We start from the raw sequence: 17235 nt of genomic DNA on the forward strand, positions 1-17235 counted from the left end.
AACAGAGAGATCACAAAGTAATTTTTCTGGATTGGCTTGAACTCAACTCCGATGCGAAGCTGCCAAATTTTCTCAAAGTGGTCTGATAATGTTTTAGCGCTAGGCCTCTTATGCGATATGTACATGCTCATGAGCTTCTTCCAGCCCACCTCAGCCTGCATGCACATCTTCTTCCTCCTCGCCGTCAAAGTCCACAGCTACAAACGCCACGTCGTCGATGTCCACTTCTCCACCGATCTAGGTTTCCGCACCACCCGACAGTCCTCCTTAAGATGACGGCCCCTCCCAGTTGCTATCCTCATGTGCAGCCTCCTCCGGATCCACGTTCACTGCCACCCGCCTAAGGATCACGAGCGTGCCACCGCCATAGGGCTTCGGGTGGGCGGGATCCTCACCGGACCCCCCTTGGTCACCCCACCCCCCACAGCGAACGCAACCCGCCACATCTCAAGAACACGAAGATGATCTGGGTTGGGATCGGGATCAGGAGGACTGGCAACGCTCAACGAGGGTTTGGAGACTCGAGGAACGGTTGCCAGGGTATTAGAAGACCCGACCATAGTTGATTGCATGCCGTGGGGAACATGGCAGTAGCCCGCGTGGGCTAACATAGACTCGTACTCGTGGCAACAAGGACATCATAAATGTGGCGGGGATGGACTCCTTCCAGGGTGTGGCGGCGGCGGCGCAGAATCGCCCATCGCCAGAGAACCCTAGATGAAACAAACATAATTTTTTTAACACACGCAAGCGCTCATACATACGCGCATACACTCATCCCTATGAATGCACACACGCATACCCTTCCCCTATGAGCACCTCCGAGAGACTGATCTGGCATATCATCTTGAGGTTTACAAAGTCACCGTAGGCGCCTCGTCATCGACGAAAACATCTCCAACCACTGAAAGGGCATCGCCGGAAATTCTGAAATAAATCCAGAAACAATGCGAGCACCAGGACTTGAACCTTGGTGGACTGGGGATACCACCATCCAACCACAGGTTGATTCACAAAAAACAAACACAATTGGCCTGCTCAGTTGCTTAGTCCTGTCAAATCTCAAACACCTTGTATTCTACGCTACACAAAAAGGAAAAAAAATGTAAATCTGGTGTTTGAATGGCGCACCACCAAATCTTGTCAGAATTTATCTTTTTTTTTACATAGTCCAAAATACCAAAAAATAAAATCTGATTTGAAAATTTGCACAATTGTAGGATACAGTATTTGCTACATCGAGATTTATTTTTAGATTTTTTAAAACTGTATTTAAAATACATTTGATTTTTTAAAATTAAAGGGCTACATGTAGCCTGTGACAAAAATGCCTTTTTGAGTGAGCCCCATGCTATTGTGCGGTGGGGACCTGAATATTTCTGGCCAATGGATGTGCAAGAAATTTTAAACATCCGTACATCTCCAAGGCAACGAGACGATTTTATAGCATGGCAACCTGAGTGGACGGGAGTATTTACTGTTGAAAGTGGTCACCGTCTCGCATTTTGGAGGTTGTGCTTCTAGTTCCAACCTGGATGGATCGAGGAGGTTGTGGGATTTATGGCAAGCATAGGTTCCACAAAAAAAATGAAAATTTGCACATGGAAGGCATGCTTGACAGCTTGAGAGCATTGGCGACAACAAAAGGAAAATCGGATCATCATTTGCAAACGAGGGCGTCGTGTCCCATGTGTGGCGTGCATACTGAATCATCGTTTCCAACTCTACTCCCTCCGTTCCTAAATAATTGTCTTTCTAGACATTTCAAACAACTACTACATACGGATGTGTTTGAAATGTCTAGAAAGACAAATATTTAGGAACGGAGGGAGTAGTTAGTTGTGATCATGCGCTCGGCTATGGGATTGTATGCGTCTGGTCTGGCCACTTCCGGCCAGGTAGTCATTGCGGGATACTGGTCAGGACTGGCTTCTTTATGTCCTTGATGGATGCCAGCAATATGTATGCAACATGGTAGTCCTTATTTGGCGTATATGGCAGCTAAGCAATGATACTGTGCATGGAAAGTAAGTCCCCTGCCGTTACTACTTCGCTGGAATTCCTACGAAGCTATTGGCAGTCCCTTGATCATGCTGGTAGGTTTTCAACGGAGGAGATGCTCAAAGGAAAAATACCCCTAGTCATTGAAGTTGAGATGCCGAGACCTGTGTCCATACCGAAAAAGGCTATCGCCTCGCTTTATAAATAAAGCAACCGCCACAGAGCATACATACCACACAGGTTCACACACACACACACCCAAGTCTCACGAAAAAGTACCAAGGTTCTGCTGAGGGCACAGCTCAACAAGCCCAAAAAAGAGGCAAACAACACCAACACATCGCACCCGACACCAAGGGGCTAATCGGGCTCCGGCGGTGGTGGCGGCGGCGGCGGAGAGATGCGGACGGCCATCGATCGAAGGTCGGTGATGAAGGCGGAGATGGCGTCACGGTCCGAGGAGCGACTAAGCGGCCGCCAAAGCTGCAAGAAACCCGAGAATTTGTAGAGGGCGTCAGAAGGGCGACGAAGGGGAGCGCGCTGGATCACGAGTTTATTGCGAACGGTCCACAATGTCCACGCAAGGACCCCAACTTGCAGCCACCTAATGTGGCGAATGGACACGGGGGACAATTGGAGTTCAGCAAAGAGGTCCGGGAAGTTAGTGTGGCACCAACTCCCGCCGACCACCTCGCGGAAGCAGCTCCAAAGGAATTGAGCGGAGATGCAGGAGAAGAGGATGTGGTTCGAGTCCTCCGGGACGCCACAGAGAGGGCAGATACCGGAGCCGGGGCCATTGCGCTTCCGGACCTCCACACCAGACGGAAGTCTACCACGGATCCATTGCCACATGAAGATGCGAATCTTCAGAGGAACCCGGGCGGTCCAGACCATCGATAAGGGGAGGGGTGCGGAGGAAGGGGCGATGGCCGCATAGAGCGACCGGGTGGTGAACAAGCCCGACGGCTCAAGTCTCCACCTGGTACAGTCCGGCCTATCATCCACAAGCGGCTCATGAAACGCAACGCAATCAAGCAACTCACGCCAGGCGGCGGATTCCGCCGGCCCAAACGGACGGCGGAAGGCAAGGCGCCCCAGATCAAGAAGGGCCCTATTGACGGAAATCATGTGGTCAACTACAATAGAGAAGAGGGCAGGGAAGCGAGCCGCGAAGGGGGTGTCACCCGCCCAACGGTCATACCAGAATAGAGTCGAGAGGCCAGAACCCACCGAGATGGAGGTCCCAATGCGCAGCACCGGGAGAAGCTGAACAATGGACTGCCAGAACTGGGAGCCGCCCGATCGCTGGCAGAAAGCAAGGGGCTGACCCCGAAGGTATTTAGTCCGGATGATGTCCAGCCAGAGGCCACCCTGGCCCTGGGCGATGCGCCAGAGCCAACGGGAGAGGAGAGCGATGTTCATTCGCTTGGAGCACATGATACCCAGGCCACCCTGCTCCCGGGGCTTGCAGATGTCAGGCCAGCTGACCATGTGGTACTTCTGCTTATCATGCTCACCAGCCCAGTAGAAGCGAGACTGGATCTTGGCAATCTCCTTATGAAGGGACTCATGGAGGCTATAGAAGCTCATAAGGAACAGCAGCAGGCTAGAGAGAGAAGAGTTGATAAGAATAGTGCGGGCCGCCTTAGAGACCCATCTCCCCTGCCAGGGCTCGCACCGGGATTGGAGCTTAGAAATAGCAGGCCTCAAGTCCGCGGCAGAGAGGCGCGAGTCACTGATAGGGGTCCCCAAGTAGGAGGTGGGGAAAGAGCCCAGGCGGCAGTTCAGCCGGTTGGCGATAGCCTGAGACTCCAAGGGGGAATATCCCATTATCATGACGTCGCTCTTATCAAAGTTGATCTTGAGGCCCGACATTTGTTAGAAGCAGAGAAGGAGGAACTTGAGGTTGGCGATGTCCGTCTCCGAGCCTTCGACCATGATGATCGTATCGTCAGCATACTGCAGGGTGGATATCCCGGAGCCCCCCGAGAGATGGGGGGTAATCCCACGAATGTGACCAGCAGCCTTGGCCTTATCAAGAATGGCGGCCAAGGCGTCAACCACCATATTGAAGAGGAACGGGGAGAAGGGATCGCCCTGGCGCACCCCACAGAGGGTAGGGAAGAGGGGACCAACCTCGCCGTTGATGTTAACCTGTGTCCATAGACACTCCTCTTACATGGACACCCCTGCCAATGGACAAGGTTGGACTTTCGGTAGATGGTGCTTTCTCAAGTGTGGACGGCACTAAAGCGGCGGACATGATACTTTGGAAACATGATGGAACGATAATCTTCGCGGCTTACATGTACTTGTTTCACTGCAATGCTGCGTTAGAAGCAGAGATTCATGCTATGATGTAGGGCATGGCGCTAGCCCTGCAACACACGGAACTTCGGTCATTATGCAGTCGGACTCGTCCATGACCATAACTATCTTCAGTGATGGATCACTAATCCGGTCTCCATGTGGACATCTCGCGTTGGAGATTCTTGCCCTACGAGAGGTTCATGAGTTTATTCCGCAAAATCTTCATCGTTTTAATAGAGTGACAGATTGTTTAGCGAGGTATAGCTATACTGAATGTAGCACTATTGTTTGGCTACACATGTAGGGCTTCCATGTATTGAGGAATACTCGCCTATGCACCGTAACTCTATAATTTTGAATAAAACTCTTTTCACCCCACAAAAATAAAATAAAATTGGTAGACCTCCATCGACGTGTATTTTGCAAAATCCTTTGGCCGGCTGCTTCCAATTTTATTTTAGTTGATGGCTGCTTCCAGATAGTTTTCTTTTTTGAGGTGATGCTTCCAGATTTTTTTAAGGGGATGCTCCCAGATAGTTAGATTATCTTTTTTGAGGGTTTCCCAGATATTTGGATAGTTGACGAAAGCTCGTGTGGACAAACTAATGGACGTGTCCAAGCCTATTATTTGCAGGCCGTGTCGGTGCCCAATCATGGGCCGTCAGAGCCCGCATGAACATGTACTTAGGATATTTCTGGTTCCTGTATGTGTCAATATTGGATTGCCAATTATTTGGGTGGGATTCCATCGCCCAGGTTGGCCAAAGATTTGGCAAGAATCGGTGAAGGAAGGAAGAAAAGACTCATTGTAGTCAAATACGTATTTGGCAACAAACCAAACAATGGATTTGGCGTGACCAATATTTTGGTAGGGTGAGTTGGCGGCATAAACCAAACCGATTACATTGCCGGGACGTCCCTCCTCCCCACCCCACCCCACGAGAAAGCAAATCGCCCGAACCCTAAAATCACCGTCTTCATCCCCGCCGGTAGGCCTCGGATCAGTTGTTATTAAGACAAAAAAGAGGATTGTTTTTCCGTTTCAGGGATTTGCCTGGTGAGGAAAAGCCATCTTCCGAAGATATGTCTGAGCCTGACGCTTCCCATGGACCACCGCAGCTCGACGAGTATGACACAAAAGCTTTTGCTCTGTCTATCTGTCTCTCCATCTAGTTGAGATCCCATGTATTTATATATCTTCTAGCATAGCACACAACCATTCTTCTACACTTGACCCAGCCTGCCGATTGCAAGCTTCCAAAGCCCTGGGACACCAACCATGTTTTGGCCTGGAGAGACCCCGGTTTGCCTACACCAGTTTATGTCAGAATGGATCGTTCAGCAGTTTTTCACACGTATCCTCCTCTGGGTGGGCCGTTCCAGAGCCTTGATGATGTTCAGTGTGCTGTTGTTTCCTATGCTTGTCGCAATAGCATTGCCATGTAATGTTCTGATCTCTCTCTCTCTCTCTCTCTCTCTCTCTCTCTCTCTCAAAAGAAAGAAAAATCGTTTACCTTATCTGAAGAAAGGACATCTATTAATCATACGCTCTGATCTAAAATTAGGTCTGACGAACTTCCACACAAGGAGCGTGTCATACGTGAATTTCTTTACTGGCCGGATGGTACAAGGAAGGTCTGTACAAGGGTTCAGACAGCCAACAGGGAACAGGAGAAGCTTCGAAGACTGGTTGTAGCTTTACTGGACAAGCAGAACGATGATACGGTTGGTTCTCTGTCCATCCCGCTCGCCTTCACTCTGTCCTGCTACCAGGCTTGTGTTGTATTTTATTGTCACTGCTTTGTCCATGCAACATTACTGATCCAATCCATGCTTGTTCTAGGATCGTGCAGATGAACTCAAAGATATTGTTCATTGGCAAGCAATCTGCGAAGGAGTCGGTAAATGGTACTATCATCTCAATATCACTGTGAAGACTAAAGGAGCTGCTGCTGATGCGGGCAGTGCCAATCTGTTCTTCGCTGAAGTCGCACGTGATCAGAACCATACGCTTGGATATTATATCAGCACTTTCTTTAGGGTTAACACTGACAGCAAGGGTACGTAGTTTACACTCTTATCTCAAATTATGCATTTTTGGAATACTATTTGAAATTTTCTGTGGGGTTAACGCTGACGGCGAGGACAGTTTACACGCTTATGTCAAATTAGGCACTTTTGGAAGTGTTTGAAGTTAGCTTTTAGATATAATATATAATAATTGTGAATATTTTTCTGGTTTATTGTGGAGCCCTTACTGCTGACCTGTTTGTCTGCCCTTCATGCCATTTTATAGCATACATAGCTTTATGTTTGTAATATCGCAATCCAACTGGTTCACGCACAGCCATTTGTAGGTGCTGCAATCATGCATTTTCTTGCCACTTATTCAGCTATTCTCGTTGTATCTGAGCCAGGCTAGTTATCTGACACTTAAATGACAAATTTCCTACCTGTCTTTAGATGATGAAGCTATCTGTCATGGCTGTATAAACAATGGAAGTACTGATATGAAGCACCCCCCTGCTGGTTTATTCAAAGGAGGCCACGTGGACATTCGTTTCCCAATTGGTTTTGGTCCTTGTAATGAGAAGCAGTGGCGCGTCTCCCATAACACTGTATGGTGATCTATGTACTGGCTAGCGTTTTAGTATCTTCAATGTTACTTATCTGTGGTCTGTCTTCCACAGTTGCATATATATTTTTGCTGCGTCAATGTTAACTATGTGTTTTTTCCTTGGGTGCAGATAGTTGAGGACGAAGAACTGATAAAAGAAGAGGAGGAAAGGATAAGAGACAGCTTTGATGTAATTTCATAAGTCATAACTGTGTGGTAAATAACCATTTTGTGGCAACACTTGACTAATTGTTTCTTCTACGTTTATTATCTTCTGAAGTACCTTGAAGATGCTGTATTTTGGAAGATGCTGATTTTGAAAATTGAACCACTGTGCAATCAAGAACCCTTGTTGTTCTGTAACAGGACTGGAATAAAACTTCAGTCCTGTACCGTCACTATATATTTCGCCATCAGCCACCTTTTTTGGATGTCAGTCGTCTGCAGTTCTCTATCTCTATTGTCTTTTGGAGGCACTGCATGTGTTTGGAAGTGTTGAATATGCGACATCACTGTGAACTCATCTTGTATTCAAATTCTGTGTTCTTCACTAGTTTTTTTTTTCATTGCTGCCATTTTATAGAGGATGAAGAAAGGGCTTCCTCTAAAGACTGAAGCGTGAAGATAAACCCTGCTTATTACCACCTGCTTTCAGTAGTTTGAACTCAGTGGAGCTTTTGAGTAATTATCGTTCGTGAACTTGTTACCAAGTTAAACACTCAACTTATGCTAGCTATTATGAATTTATGACGCTTGTGTGTAATGTTATATGTGAACAAGGCTGGAAGATTTCTCCAGTTTCTTGTGTGTATTTGGAGAGCATATCAAATGGAACTTCATGAAGTTTCTAGTTGACAAAGAGGGGCGCGTCATGAATCAGTATGTGCTGACCTGCTCCACCAGAACGGTAATTCACTTGGCGAATGTTGTTTCCACAGAATGACATCAAGAAGCCGTTGGAGGTTTGAGGTATCTCCAGGGAAGATCGTGCAATCGGCGTGTCGTGTGTATGTTACCATCTGTTCTTTACAATGTTGTATGTACTCGACCTTTGGATGCGCGGCCGCGTCCTCCGCTTCGACAAGGTCGGATGCAGTACCGCTGATCCGGATGCTGATGTGCGGTATAACGATCTCGTGCATGACGTCCTGGTGCGGCGCGCCAACAGCGGCGCCTCCGTGGACACGCTCAAGGTGAGCAGCTGGCTCTGGCCCGGCGATGCGCGCGCCCAAGTCTGGCTGCACCGCGCCATGGAGCTCGCGGTTAGTTCCCTAGCCTTCCACCTGCAGACGCCAGAGAGGGAGAGGGTGCCGGGGCAAACGATGGGCGAGCTGCGGCCCAGGCTGACGCTGCCTAGTTCCACAGGGGCGACGTCCATGTCGCTGGAGTTAGATAACGCTCTCCTTCTGCTTCCGCCCACGGTCGAGTTCCATGCGCTAACGGACCTGACCCTCTGCGCCATAAGATTCACCGAGGTCAACGGCGGCCGCCTCAGCAGCCTTCTGTCCTCGTCCTCCTGCTGCCCGAGGCTGCAAAGGCTAACACTCAAGAAGCTGGCCTGGCTGCCGGAGCTACAGCTCAATGGCAGTGCGCTGGAGATCCTGCACCTGGAGGACCTGTCCGTGAGGGGTGTGCTGGATGTGAACGCCTCACGGCTCTCGGTGCTCCACGTGGACGGCTACTTCATGGACTGCTACACCATGCCCCCTAACAGCCTCACCATCCGGGCACCGGCGCTGCAGACACTCGATCTCTCCCTCAACATCAACTATTGCCAGCTCGAACGCCAAAGCCACGCGATCCAACTACTGCAAGAATGCAGTCCCATCCATCGCCACGTCCTAAGCATACATGTTCCAAAAGTACGTAATTAATCTCATGCATTTTGCTCCCTCCGTCCCATAATATACGCTCGAGTGGTGGGAATATTTATTTTTGTGGTGGTGGTGGCATTGGTGGGGGATTGTTCAACATATACTCCCTCTGTCCCATAATATACGCTTTTATAACATTCAATATACTCACATATTAAAGATAATAATATCTTATATTATGAGATGAAGGGAGTAATTAGTACTATATAACCTTTAACGAATTATGTATTCCATATACAGAAGCTAAAGAAAAGTGTGGCAGAGGATCAATTGGAAGAGATGCCCAAACTCCCTAGCATCACAAACCTAACCTTAAAATATTACTCAAAAAATAGCCACTGCTTTGAAGCATGTGTGACCACTCTCCTGGCTCGATGCAGCAACCTCCGGCATCTCCGACTAGACAACTTTATCCACAAGGTGAGTTTTTAACGTTTCATATAGTACCCCATACGCTATTTAGAGCATTGATTATGCCTCCAATTTCACTAATTGTATTTCTCGGTTTGAATTGAATGGATCACCACCAAAGTATGGTCCTCCCTGTGATGTGGGGTGCAGCACCCGCGACCTCCATGGGAGCTGGAAAGATAATGTGATCTCGTTGGACCGCCTCCAAGAGGTGGAGTTCAGTGGCTTCTCTGGGCAGGAGTACTGCCTCGACATGGTGCAACTGTTGTTCACTAGCGCGCCCACATTGGAGAGGATGCTCTTGACCACTCATGTATCTACAGAAGGTTGTTCACGCCCACCAACAGTTGCCATGGAATCATTAGAGTTGAGGCTGCCACGTGGGATGGGGAAGTGGACGGCTCACCCATCCGCTAACATGACAATGCTCGAGTGGACACCCGCTTCGTTGATGATGCTCGCCGGAGCAATAGATGCATGAACTACAATCTTGCAACTTATAGTGAAACCTTTTTGTGTGCATGGTGAATTCCAGAGTGCATGCATGCCAAACATTTAATAAGAGATCATTGTGTTTGTGTTTCAAATGTTTAGACAGAAAACTTTTGGTGATTTAGAAGGTGGGAGGCCGGTGCCTCATATGAAGCTTAGTAGTCCATGATATTTTTTATGTTGAATACATTGTTTAGGCATGCTGCAAACTCATGCTTGTTTTGCTTCAAGCTCACGAGGTACATGATGCAATGACTTTACATTTGTACTGTAAATGTTGTGTTTCTGTTGAAGACTTTTTTCGTGGATTCTGTGTTGCATGCACACGAATGACTTTCTCATTGATTCGTTGTGACAAACGAGAATTGTTGCTACTAATGGACTTGTGTTGCATGGGTGTGTGCTAAGTTTTGCAACAATATTCATGCTTTGTGCCATACCGCCATGATTTTTATGTCACGATGTTGCAAACTTAAAAATTACTGCATTCGCAATTTTCATGCTGCAAGGATCAGCCATTTCAATTTGTTTAAGTAGGAACTAACGGTAGGAGAGGTGGTCAAGTGCTACCTCTGCCTAGCCACACCCCTTATGGAAGTTGGGATTTTGTGACACTTAACTTGTGATCGGATGCTTAGGAGCCAGGGATCATCCTTATGTTTGACGTCATGTGTGTCTCATGAAGACGAGATATTATTTCAGTGGGAGGCAATGTTCCCATCGATTTGTGGTGACTTGGGCAATCTTGAATGTTCGTGTCGTCGGTCTTTAAGGGGTGTTGATGATGATGTAAATGCATGTATACCTACATAATGATCGATGTTTTTAAGAACTATGGCACTTTTATCACATTTGAATACTTTAGGCACAAGGATACTGAATCAACACCATGGATACCAACTCTTCACACACAAGGAATCGATTCTTGCTTTGTGTACTAGCAAGTGCACCTATTTTTTCAAACAAATAGAACTAGGGCAAAAGAAGCACCTAATTTAATTTGTAACATAAAGCATAACAGAGTCCAAAAGACCAGCCCCTGAAATGCTGAGGCGTGGAAGCTTATTGGTCCCGGTAGATGCTACCAACCGGGACCAAAGGCCCTTGTGCCTGGGCTTACCGGAGCGGCCACGTGGAGGCCCATCTGTCCCGGTTAGTATAAGAACCGGGACTAAAGGCCTAGGGCATTAGTAACGACCCTTTAGTCCCGGTTCCCCAACCAGGACAGATGGGCCTTATGAACCGGGACAAATGACCCTTTTTCTACTAGTGAAGCCATGGTGGGATAGGCCAGGTTGCTTCTCGTGGACCCATGGTGTTTGTATCAGTGGTGATGCCGGTCTAATTGTTCGCAGGGGGACAAACAAAAGAAGGCGCTGCAAGTTCAAAGCATCGAGACTTTGCGGTATGTCGTAAACTTATGATGTCTATTTTCTGTGGTGGTTTTTGTTTCTTGTGACGATTGTGTATGACCATGACCCTGCACAATAGGAAGCATAGGATCCCTGATGATGCATATTCACTGTTGCACACTTCAGGGTCTTTTTGAGAGAGATGCATGCCTGTCAAACTGCTCTTGAAGTGAACCGCTTTCGTACTCTGTTCATGGAGCCAATGGGGCTAAATAGGGTGTGGCAATTGGTGGGCGGTGACCCAATTTCTTCTTGCTTGTATAACCTCGGAGTCGCGTTCCCACTCCCCTGCCCGCGGCAATCCTACCTTGCTGGAAACTGTCGGTTTGAGCGTACCTCCACGGACATGCTGAGCGCTTTGACGATCGTGCAGGCCTGTTCCTCCAAGCGGGCCAGATTTGCACACTCCCAACCAGCAGTCACATGATTGGTGGGCTGTGGTCGACCCAAAAATTCAGTAAAATGAAAAAAAATTTGTATATAGGTATAAAAGCATTGAAGAAAACAACAATGGTTGAAGCATATATAGTAGTAGTGGTTGAATATAAATGTTTGAATGAAGAAAGATAAGTGCACGGTGATTGTAAGTTGGTCAAATATAGCCACTTTGGTCGGTGTAGTATGTAGTTGTACCAGCAGTGAGATGTGTAGTAGTGAGATTTATCTACGTACATGCACGCATGTTTATATATACCAAAAAAGGAAAAATCACGCAGGTGTTCCAAAATATCGTGGGTTTAAATCTTTTTTTAGAGGGCTCGTGGGCTTAAATCTCTTTAACATTTTTTTTTAATTTCAATCTCTTTAATACTGGGCCGGTCCACTTCGCTTCACATCGTGCTTTCTTCACACCCGCACCGCGTTAGGGCGAGATGGCGGCGACCCTCGGCGGCGGCTACACCTCGCCGGCGGCGACACCACCACTGGAAGACGAAGATCTCCTCACCGAGGTACTCCTCCGCCTCCCCCCGCAGCCCTCCTCCCTCCCGCGCGCCTCCCTCGTCAGCGGACGCTGGCGCCGCCTCATCTCGGACCCCCGATTCGTGCGCCGCTTCCGCCTCCGCCACCGCCGCAACCCTCCCCTCGTCGGCTTCTTCGACATGGGCACTCGCGGCCTCTACTTCGTGCCTACGCTGGAGAGTCCCGACCGTGTCCCTCCCGGGCGCTTCTCCTTGCAGTTGGACGACGGGGACCAGGCCGTTCCCCTCGGATCCCGCCACGGCCTCGTGCTCTTCTTGTACCCGTCGCGGAAACAGGTCCTGGTGTGGGATCCCGTCACCGCCGAGCAGCACTGCGTCGCCCTTCCCCCAAGGTTCACGGGACATGTGAACATGGCTGCGATCCACGGGGCGGTGCTTCGCGCTGCCGGAGACGTCCAACACTTTCAGGTGGTCTTGCTAGTGGTGGACAACGACGACGACATACACCACATACGAGCACTGGCCTGCGTCTACTCGTCGGAGACCCGCGTTTGGGGTGACGTCTTCTCGGCACCGCTTCTGCCCAAGGTCGACTTGAGCAGCCTTTACACCAGGGTTTATCGGCCCAAGGCGGCTGTGCTGGTTGAAAATTCCCTTTACTGGATGCTTGTTGGGAATTTGGTTGGTATTCTCGAGTTTGATTTGGTGAAGCGGAGCATCGCTGTGATATCGGCGCCAGTCGATGTGTTTACCGAAGGAAAACATGAATTCACAGTTTTGCGGACAGAGGGTGGTGGCCTTGGGTTCCTCTTCCTGTCAAAGTCAAACTTCAGTGCCCAATTATGGAAGAGAAAGACAAATAGTGATGGTGTTGCTTCATGGGAGCTGGGAAGAACCATTGATCTGGACAAGCTAATTCCCCTTAATTCGGAGGAGAGAGCGCACACATTCATAGTAGGGTTTGCTGAGGACAATAATGTGGTGTTCCTGTGGACGGTGATGGGCGCCTTCATGATCCATCTTGAGTCAATGCAGCTCAAGAAACTTCCCGATCTCACCGTGATTTCCTGCTATCATCCATTTGAAAGTGTCTTTGCTGCAGGTAATGGCATGCCTTTACACATCTCAAAATAGATAAATTAGCATGCCTTTACACTGTGGTGTAACAAAAAAAAGTTTATTTTCTGATGATTAGCTGATGGCATTATATTCACACGCTTTCGTGTAATGCTAACAATTTGCAAGTAGTGTCGCATCACTTGTTTCTTCTACTTCTTGATGACCTTGTCAACATATAGCTGCAGCATCTTTTTTCTCTCTCAAGATGACTGATTACTTAGGTCCCCATGTGCATGCATATCATTATTTCCGCTCAGAGATGTGCGAATATTGTCATGCTAAGTAGTATCAAATGTTCAGGCAGATATTTTAGTTTTACTAAGCTAGTTGCCATGCCATTTCACATGCCTGCTTATTTGGCATCATTGTGATAACCAGTGAAGTAACGATTGTTCGAATACTTAATGACTATGGCTTCATTAAACTTATGCTGCTGTTCATTGTTTTGCTTGCAGCAATATTATTGTAGGTTATGGATGGTTATTCTAGATATATGTTGGTTGTTATTTCTCCATTCTTGATTGTTTCAATTGTACTTTTAAATTGCTCAGCGTGACACTTCAATCTTGGCCATCATTGGCTGGTCCAAACTATATGTTAGCTATGCTTTATGAGCGGTCTAATTTCTTCAATCTTGGCCATCATGGATGTTTAATACTCCATATCGAACACATGATCAAAATAACATCATTGTATTCTCCATATATATCGAACACATGATCAAAATAACATCACTAGATTCATCATAAAATCTTCTTTCATCATTAATAACATTTTTTATATTTTCTAGCATATTATCATTAAAATAGTGGTGAGAGTATTGCGTTATGCTACGAAGAGTAAATATAGTGAGTCATTTTGGACCAGTGGGAGTATCGATTATAAGATGATGCAAGATCATTTGCTTGAGGCTTGTACTGCATAATTTTTATCAAATTTGATTTGTTAGTGAGTATGTAGCCCGTACATTTCTGAAAAGTATCCTGGTGAGCAAGAAACAAGACGTTTCTGTTTTTCCTACTCCATGTGTGCCCCTCGTGTGTTGAGTGTTCTGTTAGGCACTAATTACACCAGAGGTAGCCAAAACTGCTAGTATTACAAGTTAAAAGGTGTGCCCCTACACTAGAAATGACATGTTGCTGTTCTCTGTTTCAAATTCCGGTTTTGTCTAATAATGCTGATATGTTCCAACTTTTGAGCTTTTCACACAATTTCAACCATGCTGAATGTTTAATGCTTGACTTCATATAAAAATTATGAGAACAGCTCCTAATGATTTTCCTGAATAAATATATAGTACACGTCTGTTTGAATGATGAGTGATGATATTTCTTGCTTGGCAGGTATCTAGAGTTGCATTCCAGTGGTGCAGATGCAGAAATGGGTTGTGGGCCGTATGTTCCTCCGATTTGTCTGCTGGACATGGATCCTGTATGTGGCATGCACCTAGCACCGGTCACCCGTGAAGTGGACTTGTAGGAAGGTTGAAGTGGACTTGTGGATTTGTCTGCTGAACTTGTTAATTTGTGTATATTGTTTAATTTATGTAGACATTCGTTCTGGCACAAAGGTTGAAGTTACATCCCATTGTTTCAATGCGTAATGCTTTTCAAGCATGTTGTGGTAAGCTCACCTGTCAACTCCACCTCTCACTAGTGTGCTTGCATTTTGATTGCTGTATCGGGCGGAGAGATTTCAATGTTGGGTTTCTGCTTATGTTCCATGATATCTCCATTTGTGTGTTGTAAATTTCTATCTTGTTTCTGAGCTAGTTCTAACTACTGAATGTTGAATTGCCACTGGCTGCTTAGCCTGGTGCTATCTGCTATCTGTATAAAGAGGCGGCAATTTGACCATGCTGGCTTCAGTGCTATTTTGCTTTCTTAAGGGTGATGCAAAGCCATGGATGAGTCACACATACTTATGGTCTTGCTATTTGTGTGGATACCGGATAGCAAGACCGTGTGCGCTTTTGGTTCTGTCTATACGTTTTCATGGTTGGACGATTCATACGGTTAGTGTGGTGTTACCGTGTTAGTAGTTAATTAAAGTAGCATCAGTACGCGCGGCTCGGCTAGGTTCCCGATCAGTATGATCGTGAGGATCACAGTTTGATGGTTAGGTTGAACTCTTTCCTTGGATAACCTCGACTTGTTACAACCGCTGCGCAACGCGGAACCCATCCCGTGGAACTCGGGAAGACCTTATAAGACGTGTGGAGGAGGGCAAGCTCGATCTACGAACTGGGATTGTGTGGCGGACGCCGGCGGCGATGATGAGCCGGCAGTTCCTGTACATGGTCCTCAAAAACTACATGCACGCGTCGTCAGCCTGGTACACGCTGCACCGCGTCTATCCGTCCCGCCTCTTCAACCCCAGGGGCATGCCCGCCCCCGCGTGGTCGCGGCCGCTGCGGCCGCCGGAGTCTGAGCGCCTGCCTGATCCTGCCATGAGCTTCTACCCATCCCACTCGGCGCACGACGCCGGTAGTATGGAGTTCGCGCTCCTCGGCAGGGACAGAGTCGTCGCCGTGGACCACACTGGCAGTGCCATGCTCTACGACGACCACTCAGCACTCACACGCCGTCCACCCGCTGCCCTGCATGCCGTGTACGTCATCAAGGCCACCCCCGCGGATTGCGTCGGACGGCGATCCGTCAAGGAGCTCGTGTATGACCGTCTGCGCGAAGACAAGGAAGAGGGCTGGGCGTGGCATACAATATGAGGTTTGCATGTATAATGGTGTTATCTTAAGGGCATGTTCGGGAGCCCTCCGGTTCCTCAACTCCACGACTCGAGGTTTGGAGCTGAGCCAAATGCTCCAAATCATGGTTATAGAGTTGAGAAGCTGGCTATCACGGTAGTGTATTTTAGGTGGAGTTGAGGAGCGAGCAATTCCCAGCTCCCAGGATTTGAAGAAGCGAGAGTTGGCCTAAATTTACACCTTATTGCCACCCCGAAGTGAGCGAGCGTACTGATTCGAATAAGCACGCAATCCCACTATCGAACAACTCTGTCCATTCAGAACCACCAGGCCTATAGCCCATCCACAAATTTCCCAGCGAATTGGGCTGTGAGCCTGCTACAACCTTCCCGCTGAATGGGCTACATTGGGCAATTTCACGGGCTTGAGGCTGGCTCCTTTTTTTTTGAAAACATAATAACTTTATTCAATCGAAATAATGGATACATCGTTTAAGAGGGAGGGTACAATTTCATTTAATGGCTCCTCAAACCAATCAACAGTATCAAAAAATCTAGCTAACCTGGCAAGTTCATGAGCTACTTTATTTGCCTCTCTATTACAATGTTTAAACTTGGACATAAAAAAATCACAAGCAATAAAATAACAATCATCAAAAATTGCCGCCGCCACTCCCGCCGACCATTCTCCATTATTCATAGTCTCGATAACCTCTAAGTTATCAGAATTGATGACAAGTCGATTACACCCCGCCCTTTGTGCCAGGGATAGCCCAAACCTGAGCGCTAGAGCTTCCGCCGTAAGAACGTTTGCACACCAGTCAATTTTCAAGCAGCCCCCGCAATAAAATTTTCTTTGTCGTCCCTGAGAACCGCTCCTGTCGTTCCCTTAAGAAGGTCATGATCAAAGAAGCATCGACATTAAGTTTCACAAAGCCCACGGGGGGCAGACTCCAACCCCCCTCTTCATGGAAGCATTAGGAGAGGAAGCAATAACATAATTGGCCGCAAGAGCTTGAATCCCCATAGATATTTGTTTAGCATCTTGAATTTTCTCCTTGTGCACAAGTTTATGTCTTTTCCACCATAAATACCACGTCGTGTGATGGCAATCATCTCACGCGTATTCTGGGTTCCCAAAATAGCTAAATCTTGGTTTGGCAATTGTAATAAGAATTCCAGGATAGCCTCACCAGCATAATCAACTTCACAAGCACTAGAAATAACTCCATCCAAACCAAGTCTTCTCCACATCTCCTTATCTTTCTGGCACTGGAACAACAAATGTTTTGTATCTTCTTGCCCAGACGAATATGAAGGACAAATTGGCGAAACTTTCATATGTCTATTGGCTAGTGTAACACGGCATGGGAGAG

The 17235-nt window shown here is 47.4% G+C and overlaps 1 protein-coding gene across 1 annotated transcript; it reads left to right on the plus strand.

The window, feature by feature from the left end:
* The first annotated feature begins 11989 nt into the window (after positions 1-11989).
* On the plus strand, positions 11990-14884 carry LOC119315555. Its single transcript, XM_037590128.1, has 2 exons — positions 11990-13139; positions 14500-14884. Exons 1-2 carry the CDS (start codon positions 11990-11992, stop codon positions 14505-14507), a joined length of 1158 nt encoding a protein of 385 aa, XP_037446025.1. The 3' UTR covers positions 14508-14884.
* The last annotated feature ends 2351 nt before the right edge of the window (positions 14885-17235 follow it).

Source organism: Triticum dicoccoides, chromosome 6A (genome assembly GCF_002162155.2).
Source record: "Triticum dicoccoides isolate Atlit2015 ecotype Zavitan chromosome 6A, WEW_v2.0, whole genome shotgun sequence".
NCBI classification, from domain to species: Eukaryota; Viridiplantae; Streptophyta; class Magnoliopsida; order Poales; family Poaceae; genus Triticum; species Triticum dicoccoides.